At 38.9% G+C, this 20,209-nt stretch overlaps 2 protein-coding genes across 2 annotated transcripts in view; one reads left to right on the top strand and one right to left on the bottom strand.

The window, feature by feature from the left end:
• Positions 1 to 6,940, top strand: part of LOC306875011 (uncharacterized protein) — a 991,916-nt gene extending 984,976 nt beyond the window's left edge. Inside the window, exons 2-5 of the mRNA XM_079425373.1 lie at positions 4,106 to 4,381; positions 5,157 to 5,323; positions 5,412 to 5,474; positions 5,606 to 6,940. Coding sequence (XP_079281499.1) covers positions 4,232 to 4,381; positions 5,157 to 5,323; positions 5,412 to 5,474; positions 5,606 to 6,668 — 1,443 coding nt within the window. The 5' untranslated portion in view covers positions 4,106 to 4,231 and the 3' untranslated portion in view covers positions 6,669 to 6,940. The remainder of the gene's footprint in view (positions 1 to 4,105; positions 4,382 to 5,156; positions 5,324 to 5,411; positions 5,475 to 5,605) is intronic.
• Positions 6,774 to 9,602, bottom strand: LOC306875018 (uncharacterized protein). The gene is made up of 2 exons (XM_079425383.1): positions 9,405 to 9,602; positions 6,774 to 8,238 (listed from the first exon to the last, which is right to left on the bottom strand). Exons 1-2 carry the CDS (start codon positions 9,420 to 9,422, stop codon positions 6,982 to 6,984), a joined length of 1,275 nt encoding a protein of 424 aa, XP_079281509.1. The 5' UTR covers positions 9,423 to 9,602; the 3' UTR covers positions 6,774 to 6,981.
• Positions 9,603 to 20,209: the final 10,607 nt, after the last annotated feature.

Raw genomic sequence — 20,209 nt, 5'->3', positions numbered from 1 at the left:
AAGCGCTCGGCTGAAAGCACCTCTCTTCACGTGATCAGTGAAATCTGACTCCTGCTATAATGTGCTGCGGCTGGCAGCGCGCGCTGTATGAAGCAGACGCTTTGGAGCAGCGCAGACCTGGCACTAGTACAAATGCGACCACGTCAAATTTTAACTCGCAAACAATTACCATTTTGGTCGCAGTCTAGAGCCCTGTCATGTTCAATTTAATCTTCGTATTACAACAATAAAAAACATTTTATTTATAAAAAGCTTTAGCAGCAAAACTAATATTAGCAGTAAGCAAAATGAACATAGAAAGTCTAATGTTTTCAAATGGAGAAAATAAAGGAAAGGAGTCATATCAACTTCATTTTTAACTTCATTTTTAAAAACAGTTTTTTAAGCTGTTTAATAGGATAAAGAGTGAAGAATAATTCACTGGATAATGTTAATTCACGGAATGATATTCTCTGGAATATTGGAATATAACAAGCATTGTATTTTATTGCATTTCTCAACTGGCATGCTCTAAATTATGCTGCTGACAGCGCGGTTTATCTATGCCTTTACACAGAACTATAGGCTACTCAAACTGCCATCGATCGCGGAGATAATAAATAATTAATTTCCATAGAGTTGTATTAATTTAGATGTTTATAAACTAAATAATGGTTATATAGTAAGTGTTAATACAATTTAGGGTGCTTCAAAAAAGTGAATCTTGTTAAAAGTTACATGCGGTGGCCGTGCTGAGCATTTCTTGAGCATCAACCCGCTGAGTGAACTGCAATATGAAAGCGGCTTCACGAGACTAATGATGAGCATATAGACAACAGAGAGAGAATTACATTCAATGCTTTTCTTTCCAACATGCAATCATTCATGGCTGTATTATTTAATTCATGCAAAGTTACGTCTTTATTGGGAGAGGACTTGACGGATTATCTATGTGACTCCGACTTCACGAGACTAATAGACCACAGAGAGAATTAAATTCAGCGCTTTTATTTCCACCATGTGCTAATTCATGGCTGTGTTATTTCAGGCAAAGTTATAGCCTATCTTTATAGGGACAGGGCTTGACAGAGTATCTTATTTATCATATTTCTTAGAGCCAAGTTGCATTTAAACTATATATCAGGCATTTATGTAATACATCTAATTTGTGCATTAATGCCTGTAATATTAAATAGTTTACTAACTACAGCAAATCAAGTACCTACACGCCGTTGCTGTCTTGTCTCCCCTCAGATGCGCTGCAATTGCGATCCTGCGCGCAATTCTGAAAACGTCCACAAGATGGCGGTGTTTATCGGGGAATCCGATATTACAAAACCGATATTCGATTATGGGAAAATGCTTAAATATCGGGAAAAATATCGGTAAATCGATATATCGGTCGATCTCTAGTGTGTATATGAGTCGGTGAGATGAGTGTTATAAAAAAAAAATTGCACATTCAGTCAACATTCATTGTATGTTTTAAGACCTGATCTTAAGATGTGATCTTTGAGCTTTAAAATAATATTTTAATACAAGTTGTATGTATCTACAAAGTTGCAGTGCACTTGTCATGCCTTAAGCCTAAAATGTTAAATGATGCAATAAGCTACAAAAAGTAACACATCTATTTAAACAGTCTTTATTTAAATAGAAAAAAAAAATCTCATTGAGCTGCACAAAGAAAAAGAAAAAAAAAAAAGAAACAAATACATATATAACTGATCAAAACACCAAACAGGCATAAGAAACAGAACATCAACCAATTGTAGTGGTTCAGCTAAAGGTCTAGTTTTGTATTCCCTCAGCTTGTTCAGTTTTTGGTTTATTGCCATCCTCAAGAGGCCAACGGTGAAGAAATTTCTGGATCACTGCATCTGTAAGAAATTAGTAAAAGGTAGTTGTTTATAATATAATTACAATAAACTGATTTACTAGGCCTAGAATTACGTTTACACTTAAATGTATCATATTAAAAATTAAATTGCCTGAACCCTATATGTATTTCAGGAAGTGCTCAACATTTAAAAGCAATTTTTAACTTTGGTAGTGTTGGGTGGTACAGTAAACTAAACTTGATTTTAGTCAATATGGTGTTAAAATATCTACATTTAATCTGCTTAAGTCTTGCAATCCAACACTGTACCAAAGTTTAATTTTGCTTTTAAGTTAGAACTGTGCCTATGTCTTAAAGTGTCTAACTACATATAAGACAACAAATACACTACTCACAAAAAGTTAGGGATATCTGACATTATTGGCTTGTTACAGTACCATTCACAAGGTGTAGGCCAGTTCTGTATTGACAAGATGCTCCTGCCCAGACTGTAATGGCCAGAGAGACTTGCATGGTCCAGGGAGCATTTGAGCTGGCTATGCATCAGCCATTGTTGTTAACAGATGAGCCTTTGTAGGTGGTGGTGTTAGGGTTAGTGCGGAGCGCTTTCTCCAGACCTGAATCCCATAGAAAACCTATGGGATCAGCTGAGTCATTGTGCAAAGGGTCGAAACCCTGCACACCAGAACCTCAGTGACCTGATGGCAGCCCTTCAAGAAGAGTGGGATGTCATGCATCAGCAGACAATAAGTCGACTTGTGAACAGCATGAGACATCGTTGTCAAACTGTAATTGATGCTCAAGCACAAGTTTGTTCCACACTGATGTCCAGCAGGTGGCGGTAAAGCACCTATTAGCCAAAAACGCTTAAGAAGAAGAAGACGACGACGACGAATGAATGAATGACAGGACGAAATTGAAATTAAAAACGTTTTTTTTGTAATATTATTATTTTTACTTTGTAAAAAAAAAAAATGAATCTCCGATCTATTCTGATCTCAGGGTTCTTGTTTTTACTCGCACACGGTAAGACATTTTATGTTATAATCTCTGTTCTTGTCAGCTTCAGTTTAGACAAAGAGCACCCAAAGCTGCACACGTGTTCAGCCATATGGGCATTACTGAAACATACCGTGAGTAAATTAAGTCTATTAAAACTAAAATATTGCACAAATGTTGAAATCTATTAAATCGATTTATAAACTGATGTAGGCTACATTGAATGTAATTTGAGTCGCTTTGAATAAAATCTTCTGCTAAATAAATCATAGCCCAGAAATGAACATAAAACCAAAAGTTACTATGTTTTCAAAGTACCAATATTTAAAAATAAAATCAATATTTTGTAATTAGCACCATTTTCTTAAGTGTTTTAATGGAATGGGCTATATTGTTTATAATATTCGTGATGGGAAATATTTATTGTGAATTTGTGAAAATAACTGGCTGTATGGAAGCACAAATATATTCTGGGAAAGCAGCTAATATGTGAACTAAACCTGATGGGTGAATGTGAAGGCTAAATAAATCAATGATGAATTTATGCTGTTTGTTTCATGAGTTACTCCATGAATGCAGTCGTGTCTCTCTACACCCTTGGCATCTGTAGTAAATCATTTATATTGGCGCGGTAGGTTTTATCGGTATTAAGGTCTGTTGACACCAAGAGCGATAAAGATATGAGAACAATAGAAGTCTCTGTCTCCTACAGTTTCCATGTGGCCTACTGAAAGTGACCTGCTGCAGGCACGTGCACACATAGACATAAAACGGGGCTGGAGCACCTCAGATTGGATGGACGATTTCCAGCCCAAAAGCTCTCAAAAACCACCCAAAACTTTAACTGTCAAAATAAGGTGATATAATGTAAATCAAGGTTGATAAGAGCCATTTTTAACTTGACAAAATAATATAAATATTATGCTACATAAACTTCCCATGGATCAAATCGGGGCAAATACATTAAAGAGAACTAGCTACCACATTTGACTAAAATATGCAAGCAGACACTGTCAAAACGGCAAGCAAGAAATTAAAATTAGAAATTAAATGCAAAAAAGTGCCCAATATAAGTGATCAGAATAAGCAACGTGATTATAGGTATTATTTCACACTCGTTCATGCACACACCATGACTGTCATTCTGTACGATAATCTGACAATAAAAAAAATAACAACCATAATGCTCTTACCTTCGTGTCGCTCTATAATTTCACACAGAGCCTTTCGTGAAATTCATATTGAACATAATATAGCATTTTTCACAGTCAAAACTAACAAGTCCAGCATCTGGAAACGATCGTATTCCCCTTATTCACCGCGCCTCCATGTTGAAAACCAAAACGAGGCTAGGGGGTACACTCTAAACCGGAAGTTCAGTGACAGAGCGCAGCTGTCATAACGTTACCTACAATGCCGCCGCATTGTTGTGTTCCCAAATGTACTTCTTCCAAAAGAAAGAAATCCTATACAGGTCAAACCTTCCATCGTTTCCCCAAAGATCCTGTACTTTGCCGTGAATGGATTCACAAAATAAGAAGAGATCCCGGTCGCCATTTCAAGGTAAGATATTAACATTAGCTTACGATGCGAACTATGCTAACGTTAGCCATATTTACGTAGCTAGCTAACTTATGCCTTCTGGAATATGTCGTGTGTGTGTGTGTGTGTGTGTGTGTGTGTGAGAGAGAGAGTGTGTGTGTGTGTGTGAGAGAGAGAGAGAGAGAGAGAGAGCATTTTGAATATGACTCCGTCATTTTATTCATACAGGGCATCATTCAAACTGCAAAGTGTTTACTTATATTTGTGTACACTCGCAACAAAACACAACATTGTGCTTTTGTCAAACTGTAAACTCTTGTCAAACTGTAAGTTAACCTACAACTGGCGCCCACACACACACACACACACACACACACACACATCTTTTGGACATTAATCATATTGCATTGGTTTTCATTTCTTGTCCTCAAACAGAGCACTAATCTGTTTATTTTTAAGTTACACATTCTACATTAATTAAAAGAAAATCAAATGTGTTTTTAATGGTAGTATTATTTTGTACAGAAATTATTTATAATTAAGATGAGAATAAAGTTAGTATTAATTAAAATTAAGGAAAACAAATATATTGATCTGAAATATAGCAAAATAATTTTAAATTCATTCAGGTAGGAAAAAATTCATTCTGAACCGAGGTATGACCCAAACCGTGACTTCTGTGTACCGTTCCACCCCTAACGTGACCTGTGCCTGTTTATGATAACCATTGCTAATCTAGATCAAGAGAAGCACACAACTATAAACAATAACATCCATTTAATATCTAATGTTACAGATACACGTGGACACAAAAGTGTGTTCAGACCACTTTACAGAAGAGTCTTTTTTGAAGACCCTGGTTGGCATGCGAAAGTTGAAGAAGGGTGCTGTTCCAACATTGTTTGCCTGGACTGATAGCACCGTGAGGCCTGCTAGGAGGTCTATCGTCAGAGGAACTACAAGGTATTTTTCTGTGCAGTTACATTCTTAGTCCATAATGTTTTTAAGGCCTGTTTACATGTGACTAAGTTTCAGTAATACTGCTTTCCAGTCATGAAACCACTGCAGTTGAAGAGGATGTCCGGCAGGTTGATGTAAATTCCAATGAGTTAAGGTAAGTTACGTGTATCTCTGAGTCTGAACATATTTTTCTAATATTATTCTATATATTGTTGGTGGTGACAGCAGATTTCCTAAAGATGCTCTCCTAAAATTATGTCCCTCAATATTTTCTTGCCCTTGCAGTGCAGAGACAGCCCCTCCACACCCCGATCATGATTATGCTGAACTGCCCCCGCCACTGGAGGAGCAACTTAAGGAAGCCCACAAGATCATCAACGATCAAGCAGAATTAATTGCACGTCTTCAAACAAAGCAGTTTCTCCTTTCAAGATTCCAAGGCGATGATAAGAACATCATGTTTTTCACAGGCTTTCCTGATTACAACACACTGAAAGCAGTGTTTATGGCCCTACAGCCTACTGCAGAAAACATGGTAGGGTGGAGTCAGGCACAGCGAATAAGGCAAGCTGACGGGGAAATTGTAAGGCAGGGTTTTAGCATTCCTAAACTGGCCGTCATTGACCAGTTTTTTCTATTTCTTTGTCGTCTTAGGCAAGGTTTTCCTGAACAGGACCTTGCAGTGCGCTTTGATGTGTCACAGTCAACTGTAAGCAGGGTCTGTGTTACCTGGGCAAACTATCTATATTTCATGTTAGGATCACTTCCAATTTGGCCTTCGAGAGAAACTGTAAACGAGCTCATGCCTCCTTGTTTCCAAAGCACTTTCCCACTTACAAGAGTTATATTAGATTGTACAGAAATACACGTGCAGAGACCTAGTTCAAAAGTTCTGAACTCTGAAATCTACTCTCACTACAAAGGTAACACCACCTTTAAGGGCCTAGTTGGCATCTCTCCCTCAGGTTTAGTCACTTTTGTCAGTGACCTGTATACAGGTTCGATATCTGACAAGGAGATCACAAGAGAATCAGGGATCCTGCGTCTGCTTGAGGAAGGCGATGAGGTCATGGCGGATAAAGGATTTCTCATCAAGGACCTTCTCACTGAAATCAATGTCTCCCTTGTGATCCCACCCTTTTTAGGCCCAAGTGGACATTTCAGCCAAGAAGAAGTGAGACAGACACAAGCCATAGCCAGACTTCGCATTCATGTTGAGCGTGCCATTAGGAGGATCAAAGAGTATCACATATTCGATAGGGTCTTACCAATGACACTAGTGGGCTCTGTCAATCAACTGTGGACTGTTTGTGCCCTCTTGAGTAACTTCCAAGGGCCTCTGTTCTAAAGAGTGCCAGTGCACCCTTGAAATTATACCTGTCTTTATGGACTGGTTTGAAATTATACTGTCCACCACATGAAGCACACTGAATTACGCTGACAGGTTGATTTACAGTCAAGTTTCTTTTATTTTTAACACAGTGTTTATTTTTTATGTAATTTTTAATTTGTCACAAAAACTATATACAAAATATAAAGGTAAAAGTCACAATAACTTTTAAATATAAAGCACTTGTCACAAAACCTCTGAAAAATAAAACACTTTAAAACATATTTAAACATGGGCTCCTGTGTTTCATTTAATTTCATTGATGCTCTTTTCATGTACCTTTGTTGCACAAGGCAGGCAGGAAGTATGTGAAAAAGAAACTGTCAAGTTTGGATTTCATGTTTTCCCATTCTTCAGGGTTGAAGTGGACCCTCTCCAGGTGATGGTCCTGTTTGCACCAGACAAAGAAATCGCACCATGTCATACCGGTGATACCCATCTGTCCCACCATCTGGTAGTAGTACTCATGGATTGTCTTCAGAGCATAGGTGCCATCCGTCTTGCAGTACAAGTATGCACAGTCTTTAAAACTCTCCTTGTCTGGACACTTGATTTCCAGAAGTCCGTAGGTTGGTGCTGCACTAAGGTCACGCACTTTCCTATCAGGTGAGGCCCCCAGATGTGGGGCATGGGGGTTAATTACAAACCCGCAGGGGTAGACTTCATTGCCAGTGATTTCCTTGTATTCAGCAGCAGCGACTGGCTCCATTTCAAGGCCTCTCTTCATTGTTTTAGTTTGTGTCAACCGTTTCTCCTTCATGTTGGCTGCCAAACTGTCAAAGTCTCTCACCCTGGAGCAGATTCTTTTGAATGATGATGATGTCAGGCGTTTGGCTCGTACTTGATGCCAGGTCTTGCTACTGCTTTGTCCTCTGGTTTCCATCTCTAGATGATTTGCATCAGACAGTGTGACAGCCAGGCCACCATAGAATAATGTTTCATTATCATCTAGAGCAGTGCTAAATGAGCATGGCTGTGGAGGTAGAGGAAGTTCAGGGTCATTTTCACTGAAAATGGACAGTGGACGACGTTGAGTTTGGTAAGTTAATACAGAACCCCGGGGAAGGTCCCCAAATTCTGTGGAGACCAGAACAGCAGGCTGCTTACAGTTTGCTTCCAATAACTTTAACATCTGGCTCTTACTGCCAATTGTAGCCAGGTTGCTACGAAGAGTCTCTGCAAATTCAGCAGTTGGTAATGGAAGTGGCACAGGACAATACAAATTAGAGACAATCCCCTCAGTAGAGCGCTGTTTTTCCTTTGCTGATGCATTAGCCAATGGTGGTTTAACTTTGGATACTGTCACAGTGCTAACTGCTCTTGGGCTGAGACCTAATGTCCTTGATGGAACATGCCAGGCTTGAGGTAGAGACGTTTTGCTTGGAGTTTGGGGGACAGATGCATACCCCTTTTTAATATAGTGGGCCAGTGTGTAGAGCAGTCCTATTATGTGATTACACTGTCCCAAGCCAGCTTTACAGTTGCAGGTTGTATTGCCAATGAATGGCTCCTCGAAGGACAGCTCCACCTTTAAGAATAATCAAACAAGTTTAAGAACACATTCACATTTAGATAGGTATACCAACATATTGTTCTAAACGTCTGGTCCAGATGCAAACAGTCACGGTAACTCTAAGGATTTAAAAGAACATGTAACTGGCCTAGCAAAATAGGTGTTGATATACATACATAACATGAAATTACAGAGCATGGTGATGTACACTGAGTGTGCAGTTAATTAGGTACAACTGGCGTTTTCATGTTCCAGCAATGAAAGCATAACAGTCAATGTTTAAGTTGCTAGGTTTGTCCTAGACATCAGACATGATACTGATTAATACAGCTTGCAGGGTACCTAATATATTGGACACTCATTGTACTAAAACCCAGGGTTGGGGAATAACAGTAATTTGACAAGCTGGTTGACACCAGCGGTTTATTAAAATAAGATTTTTTTGAGGCAGAGATGCATAAAAGTTTCAAAGTAATCAAATGATGTTACTGGGTTTGTGCATCCCAGTGGACGACATTACTGATGAGTTTTTAGCATCTGTGTTACCTGTGAGACCTGAAGAGTACCTTCCCCAACCCTACTTAACATTGCTATGTAAACTGAGCAACCCATGCCTGTAAACAAACTTACTTATACTTAATATGTATTAATTTTAATAACCAACAGTAGCACCCTGCCTTGCTTTGTAGTGACACATTGGAAACAAGATATTTTTACTGATGGTTCCAATACACTATTAGCTAAAGATCACATCAACTGCACATAACATGTTATTTTTAGTCTAGCAGGGAAAGATGAACTGTTGATATGAACGATCAAAATGAACATTTGAACGTTTAGCAAGCGTATTTGTTCTAGCAGTGGCACCATTCCGCGAACTGAGCAGTTTATCCACAGTCATGATACCTGAATGTTGTAAGGTGCCTCGTTTTTTCGCATTGAGCGAAAAGACTTAGCTCGCACACTGACTGTCTCGCTCCTCTTGACTGTCGGTAAAATAATTTATTGTTAACACTCAAAATAACAGTCAGTCTGGTGTGGCTAATATATCTTAACTATGCTTAACATCAGCTTCTAATGTTGTCGCGTCCTGTTGTATTAGCTAGCTAAGAAACTAACTTTAAAAGTAACGTTCGCTAATGTTGATTTCAGAAAAAAAGCCGTCATCGTCCGTTCATTACCTTCCACGTCGTGCACATATCCCTCGATCCAGTTGCTGTAACCCTTCAGAAAAACAGCCCGGGGAATCTTGCAGTCGTTATTTGCCCATTTTTCAACATTGTCCACTGTTAATTCTGGAAGAGATGAAAGGTTTGTTGTCCACACAGGTACCGCCATGATTAGAGACGCCCGCTGCGCTCTGTCACTGAACTTCCGGTTTAGAGTGTACCCCCTAGCCTCGTTTTGGTTCTAGATGGTGACGTAGGTGAATAAGGCGTATAGATATAAATAGATTTTGATGAAATAATTTAACTGTGCTCTGATTTCGGAGTTGCGGTGATAGCCTTCATGTCATATCAACAGGTGTAATTCACGTTTAGAGAGTTACACTATCCACTCTTTACCATCGATATTATATTTAGGCATAATGATCACTTACAGTTAGGGTTGTGACGGTGAGGAAATTTTCCCACCGGTTAATCGACGTGTGACCAGTAACGTGCGGTGAAATCTTGCCATGGGTAGGCTGTGACCTATCAATGTGGCATATTCATATATTCATTCAGAACCCAAGTTCATATCAGGCATCATCACATCGCTGCCTGCATACAGCAAAGTCAGTCATATGTGAGGCTAATGCACAATCAAATCTAATAATCAAATTAATGGACACATCTATATCTTATGATGACTTCTACAACAAACAAATGTTTTGTGCGGGACACAGTAAGAGAGGGAGGTGGCGCGGTGTCAGCGAACCGACAAGCAGCCTAGTCACTCCTTCAAAATGCGCAAACGCGCACAGACACACACACACACGCTAACGGCGCTAGCAGTGCTAACTGCATGCACGCTGAGGAAGCCGGTGAGGACAACGTATTCACCATCACGGAGCATGACGTGAGGAGGGCATTCAAGAGAGTGAACATCAGGAAGGCAGCAGGACCAGATGGCATCACAGGTCGGGTTCTGAAGGCCTGCGCTGACCAGCTAGCACCGGTGTTCACCGAGATCTTCAACCTCTCCCTGGAACAGTCCATAGTCCCCTCATGCTTTAAGCAGTCCACCATTGTTCCTGTCCCCAAGAAACCGCAGCCCACCTGCCTAAACGACTATCGCCCTGTAGCCCTCACATCAGTGGTGATGAAGTGCTTTGAGAGACTGGTCAGAGACTTCATCATTGCATCACTACCAGACACACTGGATCCACTACAGTTTGCATACAGACATAACCGCTCCACGGAGGATGCCATCTCACACCTCCTCCACACCACAACAAGTCACCTGGACTGCAGAAAAGGGAATTATGTAAAAATGCTGTTTGTGGACTACAGTTCAGCGTTTAACACCATAATTCCCTCCACACTCACCTCCAAGTTGGAGGTCCTTGGTCTCAGCACATCCTTGTGCCAATGGATCTCCAGCTTCCTGAAGGACAGACAGCAAGCCGTACGGATGGGTAAACACACCTCATCCTCCATCACCCTAAGCACCGGAGCCCCTCAAGGTTGTGTTCTGAGCCCCCTGCTGTACTCACTGTACACTTATGACTGTGTGGCCACTTCCAACTCCACCACCATCATTAAGTTTGCTGATGACACTGTTGTGTTGGGCCTGATCTCAGACAACGACGAGACGGCCTACATACAGGAGATTAAGAACCTGGAGAGTTGGTGCCAGGTGAATAGTCTACACCTGAACATCAGCAAAACTAAGGAGCTGATAGTGGACTTCAGTACGAAGCAGGAGCGGTCGTACCAGCCGATCACGATCAGCGGGACTCCAGTGGAGAGAGTGGACAGCTTCAGATACCTGGGTGTTCACATCACGCAGGACTTGACTTGGTCCTGTCATACCAGCACCCTGGTGAAGAAGGCCAGGCAGCGTCTGTACCATCTGAGACGCTTAAAGGACTTTAGACTTCCCTCTCGGGTGCTTAAGACTTTTTACACCTGCACCATCGAGAGCGTCCTGACGGGCAGCATCACTTCCTGGTTCGGGAACTGCACTATGCAGGACAGACGAGCCCTCCAGAGGGTGGTGCGTTCAGCGGAACGTACCATTCACACCGAGCTCCCTAACCTGCAGGACATCTACAGCAAGCGGTGCCTGACCAGGGCCAGGAAGATAGTGAAGGACCTCAGCCATCCCAACAATGGACTCTTTTCTCTGCTGCGTTCAGGGAGACGCTTCCGCTCCATGAAGGCGAACACAGAGAGAATGAGGAGGAGCTTCTTCCCGCAGGCCATTCGGAGTCTAAACCACTCTCCACTCTAATCACATCACCCCACACTTCCACTTTGCACATTTTTCAAGTACAATCTGCACTAATTTGTAGAAGGTTACGAAAGGATAAATGAGTGGGACTTACATACCATTTGTCTTTGTCTTTAGTATCCTTTTACTCACTTATACACTTTACTGCACTGCACAGCACACGGACACTTTATCACTGACATACACTTTACTTTTTATAGAATCTATATAGAATCATATTCTATTTTTTATTCTCATATCTATTTGTTATTTTATTTTATTGCTAGTTTATTCTGTATATATGTTTACTGTACTTTTTCTATTTGTATTTTTGTAAACTTGAGGTTTTTCTAATTTTGTTGGACAATTTGTTGGACAGTCGTACAATACATTTCACTACATGTCGTACTACGTATGTATATGTATGTGACAAATAAAATTTGAATTTGATTTGAATTTGACACACTCTCTATTGGTCTGGTGACGGCGCACCAGGATTTGAATAGGCTACAGTCAGAAAAAACATTGTGTCAACTTTAAAGTACAAAAACAGCTTATTCGCTCCTACAAACTGCGCTAGGCGCACACACCGACACGCAATGAGCATCTGGCGACGGCGCACTAGGATTTAAAAAAAGAGAACTACAAAACAGCATTTTAACCCTTACGAAATGCACCATAATCGCACAGATAGACATGCAGTACAAATGTGGCAGAGGTGACGGCGCACCAGGGTATGGACATTTTGGTGTCAGCGCACAGCAGGCCTATAGCCCACCATCAGACAACACACAAGCCAATATAAGGGTTTTAAAAATAATAAATAAATTAATAGTTTACGTTTTAAAGGGGGTGCTTACTTTTATTTGTAGACGAAGTCCATGCGTCTATCCCTCTGGACAAAGATGTCAATTCCCAGACAGCAAGCAGTGTTGGCCCGGATCCGGCCCACATCTGGCCTGCTTGGATTTCACACGGGCCAGATGTGGGCCGGATCTGGGCCAACACTATGTTGCTGTCTGGGTTACTTTGTTGTAAAAGTCCTCTTTGTTGGGTGTATTTCTCAATTTCAAAAAAGCTATTTTTTCTTCATAGGACAATGTTGAAATTTTTTTAAGTAATATCCATAATATCCAAATATCCAACGGTTCACAGCCGTCGAACTAGGTTGACAGCCAACGCTAGGCGCCGCTAGATGCAAAGTAAGCGCGGATTGAGTGAGAGCGAGTGGATCACGTGACATGAAGCAAACTCGGTCTCTGCCTCAATGTTGATACAGCATGAGAACTGACTGCGCATGCGCAAATCTACGTAAACTACGTTCTATGGACCAAAGAGGCACTGCTAACATCTGCCTCAATGGCCATGGCCTTGAATTTCCTGCATGAAACAATAGTTTTTAGGAGAAAACAATGGCAAAATTAGTATATTATATGTGTATTCCTGAAATTTTTTGTTACAAAAATTAATATTTGGAATAAAATAAATGCAATTAATAATGTGGTTTGTGGTGAATTAATAAAGCTCTTGGAATTAATAAATGTAATGTCAACATTGGTGAGGCACTGCCTACCCTGCCTACCCTGACCGCACCTCCCTGCGTGTGACAGCACCGGTAATACCGGTATCACAGTGGTGGTGGTGGGGTCGTTTGAGTTTTCCCTCTTTTCCCCGCTTTCCTTCGGTTTTCAATAGCTTGTAAAAGCTCCGTGCGAGTTTTACTTTCACTATCAAATTAGCGGCAATTTGATGTCAAGCTGTTTATTTTTAGGTCGTTTGAGTTTTCCCACTTTCCCTCACTTTCCTCCACTTTTAAATTTCTTGTAAAAGCAACGTGCGCATTTTACTTTCACTTTTAAATTTGCAGCAATTCGGTGTCAAGCAATTGTTTTGTTTTTAGGTCGTTTGAGTTTTCCCACTTTCCCTCACTTTCCTTTGCTTAAATAGCTTGTAAAAGCACCGTGCGCATTTTACTTTCACTTTTAATTTAGCATCAATTCGGCATCAATTGCTTGAATTCAATTCAAGCAACAACAGAATACAACATATAACTTTTACATAATAACTTACAAATTTTTAAATAGATACGAAACTGAAAATCAGTAAAGACTGAGGAACAAATAATTATAAAATGTAGAAAGTTTATTAGCAAAACCATTAAGAAAGTTTGGAGGCACGGACTGCTTACACCTTGATGTAAAATAATGGGGAAAAAATCACAGTTTAAATAAAATAAAAATAAGCAAATACTGTGGAACCAAATAAATGAGAAACGAATGTTAAAAAATAAAAAAAAATCCAATATCACATTAGATAAATGGCAGGTCATTTGGCAGGTCAATGACAGGCTTTTCAAAATTCTAAATATTTTTTAAAACAGGCGCTTTTACATGTCGTTTTTTTGTCAGTCACCTCGACTCACTCTCCTCACGTGATAAATTAAATCTGATCTGTGTTGTGCGTCTGTCGTTCGTTCGATGTGCTGCTGTAGTGTCTGCAGGGCCGGCGCTAGCCATTTGGGTGCCCTAAGCACAAACGCTTGGCGGTGCCCCCCCCCACCACCACCAAAGAAATAACTACCATTCAGAATTTCTTAGTTAGGTTCTCTTTACTTCCAAAATAACTGCTGCAAATAAATAATTGGAACAGAACAATGTAAACACAGAAAGTTAAAAGTGCAAAAAAAGTTTAAAGTGCAAATAACAGTATAAGTGTATGAATTTTATGAAGTATGAATTTTAAAGTGCACATTTTAAACTGCAAATAACCATACATAACTGCACAGTAGAATTTACTTCTACATACTCCTGGCCTTGAGTTGCTCCTTGCATGTATTTTAGCATTGACCCTGCATTCAGAAATACAAGACAAAATATTCAGGGATTCTACTGAAATGCATTTTTGATTGAACCATCAACCATCATACAAAAATATTGCACACATTAGTCTTTTATATAGGCCTATGTGTCACTGGAACATTTAAAATTCAAAACTCTATTTTGCCTTTAAAAGAGGTCTGATGAGGCACAATATAATAATTCTGTACATAATTTGTAGGGCTGGGAAAAGATTAATCGCGATTAATCGCATCCAAAATAAAAGTTTGTGTCTACATGATATATGTGCGTGTACTGTGTATAATTTTGTATATATAATTTATATAATTTGTATAATTATTTTGTATATATAATTTTGTATAATTATTTTGTATATCTAATTTCTATATACAAAATAATTATACACAGTATACGCACATATATCATGTAGACACAAACTTTTATTTTGGATGCGATTAATCGAGATTAATCTTTTCCCAGCCCTAATAATTTGACAACTCTGTGAATATGAAAATATACAAACACTGAGATTGTGGTTTTTTTTTTCTAATTTCAGTTTCACCAACAGATGTCGCCCTTGGCCGAACCTCTTGAAAATGACCGCATAGAACAACAACGAAAAAACTTTATCTAAGCGGTCTAATTTGGCAAAATCACATCACGTTCAGTTGCAGGGTTTTTCTAAAGTTCACCTTACCAAGAGGCAGATAGGCATTATATTGAAGCGAAGAAATTACAATAGGGAACGTTCTGCACTAATAGCTATATGCACACACATCTGTAACGTATAGCCTACCTAGGGGGAAAATTAGCTTTATTTGTCATTCAAATATGACGATGAGGACCCCAACGATTGGCCTTCCTTTCCTTCTCAAACAAACTGCATCTTTAACAGCCCAAGTTTAAAAATTTCCCGGGGGAGAAACCCCCGGACCCCGTTAAAATAAAAGACTCAACATGCAGGGCTAAAGCCCCGGATCTTTTGCACTACTAGCGACGCGGACGCGCCGACGCCCCTGCACATGCATACTACACGCACAAAACTAACATTTTTATTTAAAACATTGTCTTACCTGCAAGCGACGCGCGAGCATCATCCCGCTGTCTCTTCTTTTTTCTTTTTTCCGACTCTTGGTGCCTTTTCGAGGCCATGTCTGAGGTCGGTGTCGGCCAAATTTGAAATTGATTGAAGCATAATTGAACAGACCACTGGGAGGTGGGGAAGCGGGGGGCACCAGAGGGAGACTGGCACAGAGATTCACCTTTTTCTCGACTAATTTGGTCTAGGCCTATATTACTTTTGTATTGCGTTTGTATATTAACATGCTATAAATATTTTATTTGTTATTTATACTAGTAGCCTATATTGTGATGATATTTTCACGACCCAGATTTTTTGGTGCCCCCCCCCCCCAAGCACTTGGTGCCCTACGCGCAGTGCGTGATGTGCGTGTGCGGAGCGCCGGCCCTGAGTGTCTGTTCTTTAACTGAACTAAATTATTTTTACTATTAAACAAATCAAAATGACGGTTAGGGACGGTGCCGCGGTGTGCAATTGACGTAACCGGTGTTTTAGCTTAACATCACCGCCAACACGTCTATGGCAACAAGCCTACATTCAAAATCAGATCCATTTATCATTTCATATAGTTAATCAGTATCACACGAAGACTGACGTTTTTTTTTTATTTTATTTTTTTCCCCCACCAAAAAGCAACATGAATACAAATGTGTTATTGATTTTATAAAGCAGTTAAATGAACAATAATTTAATATTAACACACTTATGTTTTAGACACAATATTGACTGTTTTTGCTCTATTTCGCCAACAAATATAATTGTAATTTGCATCTCTGAGCAACAGGTGTTTTGTTCCTGAATGAATCAACTGTTTAAATGACTCAGTTCAGTTGCAATGACTCACTTATTAACAGTGTCTTGCAGCCAACTATAGATATAGACATACTGGCAGTTTTAATTTCACAATTAAAGTATCTATTCATTTTTTTTAATCAGTATTCAATGTTTAAAATATCAAAACGGTATTAATGAATTTGTAACTGCAGGTTAAATGCATTCATGTCCTGAATTAAACAGTGTGTGAATGCATCTAAAGGCCACTTCTAATGCAGCTTCTGTGTTTTCTCTGCATTGCAAAGATGAATTTTGTCAATACTGATTTAATTTGCTTGGCAACAACTTAAATTATTGACTGGTTCAATTTAAGAATTTTTTGTTTTGTTTAGAAAATAATTAAATTAACATGAGAAGTGCCCTTTTTTCCACTTGAGCCCCTGCCCCTCAAAATGTCTGTGCATGTCCCTGCCTGCTACTGCTTACGTTTCGCAAAGACACCAAAGGAAAAACAGATAATTTGGGGTAGGCTACATGAGATCCTTCAAAGACGAGAGGAGTTGGGAATCCGTCACTCTGTTTAGACAGTTATCGTCTTTTAAAGATAAATTCTATTCATACTTGTGAGTCAGTTTAAGTTTTTGTTGTTCTTGTTGCATTTACACGACTTAACCAGTAGATGTCCCCAGTAGCCTACATCTAAGGGTCTCCAACCTAATTATTTAATTCGGGAGCTACTTTTTAAAAATGAAAGTGGCTGAGAGCTACCAGTTTTACACACGATACTTAAATCTCTTAAATATCAATCCAAACTGTTATACACAGCATTGTTCAAATGTGCTGGAAATATTAAAAAGTAGCCTACTGATACACACAGAAATCATTTTACCAAGTTTTATGACAAAAGCCAACAAATTAATGAAAATTTAAGTGCTTTGCATTTAACCCATCCAAGTGTGCACACACACAGTAGTGAGCACACACCCAGAGCAGTGGGCAGCCATATTGTTGCAGTGCCTGGGGAACAGTTGGGGTGTGTCTTGCTCAGGGGCCTCACCTCAACCAGTCATGGTCTCAAAGGTGGAAGAGAGTGCTAGTTATTCACTCCCCCCACCTACAGTCCCTGCTGGACCTGAGAATAAAAAAAATAAAAAAATAAAATGAAATAAAATAAAATTAGCAGCAGTATGCACTTTTTGTTTTGCATAAACAGTAAAAACATTATAAATGATGGCCGGATTTTAAACTAACAAAATACATTCATAACATGTTATCTACTGACATATACCACGTTCAAATAAAGTTGAGACCATTTTTAAAATAAAATGATAATATTTCAGCCTTTAAATCTTTTTACTTATTATTTTCTATTTTTTTATTAAAAAGGATGAGTCAGAATGATAAAAAAAAACTATATATCTGTTCCATAAACCGTTCCACATAAGCTAATGTGCATTCTAAAAATCTCAACACTTCTGATAACAAGGTAGCCTATTTTCCATCGGCATGTTAATATTTACACCAAAAATTTGGTCCAATTTTCACATTGGTCTGAACAAAAATATCTCAGGCATACTGAATGAATTTGTAAATACACAGTTTGACAGCAGAACAGAGCTGTTCACGGTAAAGTCGCTCTGAGGAGAATGTCTTGCGTTTTAACCAGGAACATACTCTGTGTTGAATGAACTTACTCTCAGGCGTGTTTTTGGAACCAACATACCTCAAGTAATCAAGGTTTGGGTTAATCAACAGAGAGTTCAGGGTTTAGCAGATGGTAAGTTAACCTTGCTTTCTGGAATACACTCCTGAAGCAGTCAACCAAGCTCCTCAAGATTGCTTGAAAATACACAGGCAGGTGTGCTGAAGCAGGTTGAAAATGAACTTTGCAGGATAGTGGGTCCCAAGAAGAAATATCTGTTTTATTTCTGTCTTACTGTTGTTGTGCAACATCAGTTTGTCACACATTTATGTGTTTATATACTGGTTGAAGATGTATTCACCGTGACATCCCTATTTCATTGCACTCTCCTGATGAATAATTTTGTTTGGTTTATAATGAACTGATTTCTTCTCCAGGTGTTTTCAGTGTTGGGGCTGATGGACTGTCAGCATTCGTGATGGATGGAGATTCAGTCACTCTACACACTAATGTTGAAACAAAACAACAAGAAGATATAAAATGGTATTTTAAAGACACTAGAATAGCTCAAATCACAGGAGATCTCAGTTTTATCTGTACAGATGTTCAGTGTAATAGTGGTAATGAGAGTTTCAAGAACAGACTAGAGCTGGACAATAAAACTGGATCTCTGACCATCAGAGACATCAGAACCACAGACTCTGGAGATTATGAATTAAAGATCATCAGCATCAGATATAGCGGCGAAAAGACCTTCAATGTTACTGTTCATGGTGAGTCATTTAATGAATTGAATGAATAAACCTGTTTAAAAGCAGGTTTAGATCACAGAATCAATGTTATCCTTTCTGGTTGAATGAGGAGTTAATATAAAATAAGTTTATAAATTGTGTGCAAAACAGAGATACCTATTGCTTTTCAAAGAGCATGATTAATCACTTTCAGAATCAGAGTTTGTTTTTGTTTTGGCATAAAGATCCCTCAGTCAGTTGGTTTCTTTCAGATGTTCCTGCAGCTGAACGAGATGAAATGAAGAGAAAGTCAGTGAAGGAGGGAGAATCTGTCACTTTAGATCCTGGTGTAATAAACAACCCAAATGATACGATGATGTGGTATTTTAATGACATTCACATCGCTGAAATCAATGAAGAACCCAGAATGATTTGTACAGATGTTCAGTGTAATAATGATACTGAGAGATTCAGGGGCAGACTGAGGCTGGATCATCAGACTGGATCTCTGACCATCACAGACATCACAATCACAGACTCTGGGCTCTATAAACTACAGATCAGCAGCAGCAGATTCAGCATCACAAGGAGCTTCAGTATTTCTGTCTCTGGTGAGGATCATTTAGTTTATTTCCCTTGAGCAACCTTAATAGTTCAGCATTTTTTTTTTTTTAATTCTAAAATTTTTCTTCATTGTGTTTGAAAAAGTGAGCTTTGACTTGGTATCAATAGGTGTTGCAAAGGGGTGGAAAATTTCTAGAAACTTTCCAAAAAAAAAAAAAAGGCTTAAAAATTTCCACAATTTCTGGAATGTTTCTGAAGTTTACCAGAACATTTTCACCACTTTGCAACCCTAGTATTAAACTATTGTTTAGATCATCAACTTCACATCAAGTGACTAATGTTAACATTGCTATTATTTTCTGACAGCTCAATGATGTGGTTATTTTAGCTGCTGTTCTTTAATAAACAATAAACACACTAGAATTTACCACTTTGATCAGTTAAAGCAATATCATACAGCTGACGACTAAAGCAGAAAAGTGTAAAAACTTGAAGGGAAAAAAAAGGTTTATATGCTACTGCTGGATTATAAATGGATTATAAATGGATTATAATTTGCTCTCTAGTAATAATGACTTAATTACTGTTTCAGGTCTGTCTGCAGGTGAAATAGCAGGAATATGTGCTGCTTCTGTCCTGCTGCCCATGGCTGTTTGTGTGTTTTATTTTTATAAGCGTCGAGTAAAAAAGAAATGTGAGTATTACATTAGTGATGGGAAGTAAAAGATTTTATTATTTTTTTTCTGTGAACTGGTTCTTTCAGACAGTTTGTTTCAAAAACTTGTTTCAAAAAATGATTCAATTTACATCAACACTAAGGATGTACTGATAAATGAGCCTTAATTTGGGTCATTTAATACCCACTCTGTCCTGATCTGATAGTTGGATCACACTTGAATTACTTTGTAGTTATTATAATCAATGTCCTCCTCGGTTGAAG

This window comes from Barbus barbus (assembly GCF_936440315.1).
Source record: "Barbus barbus genome assembly, chromosome: 9".
Classification (NCBI taxonomy): Eukaryota; Metazoa; Chordata; class Actinopteri; order Cypriniformes; family Cyprinidae; genus Barbus; species Barbus barbus.
This window is presented reverse-complemented; position numbering and strand designations above follow the sequence as displayed.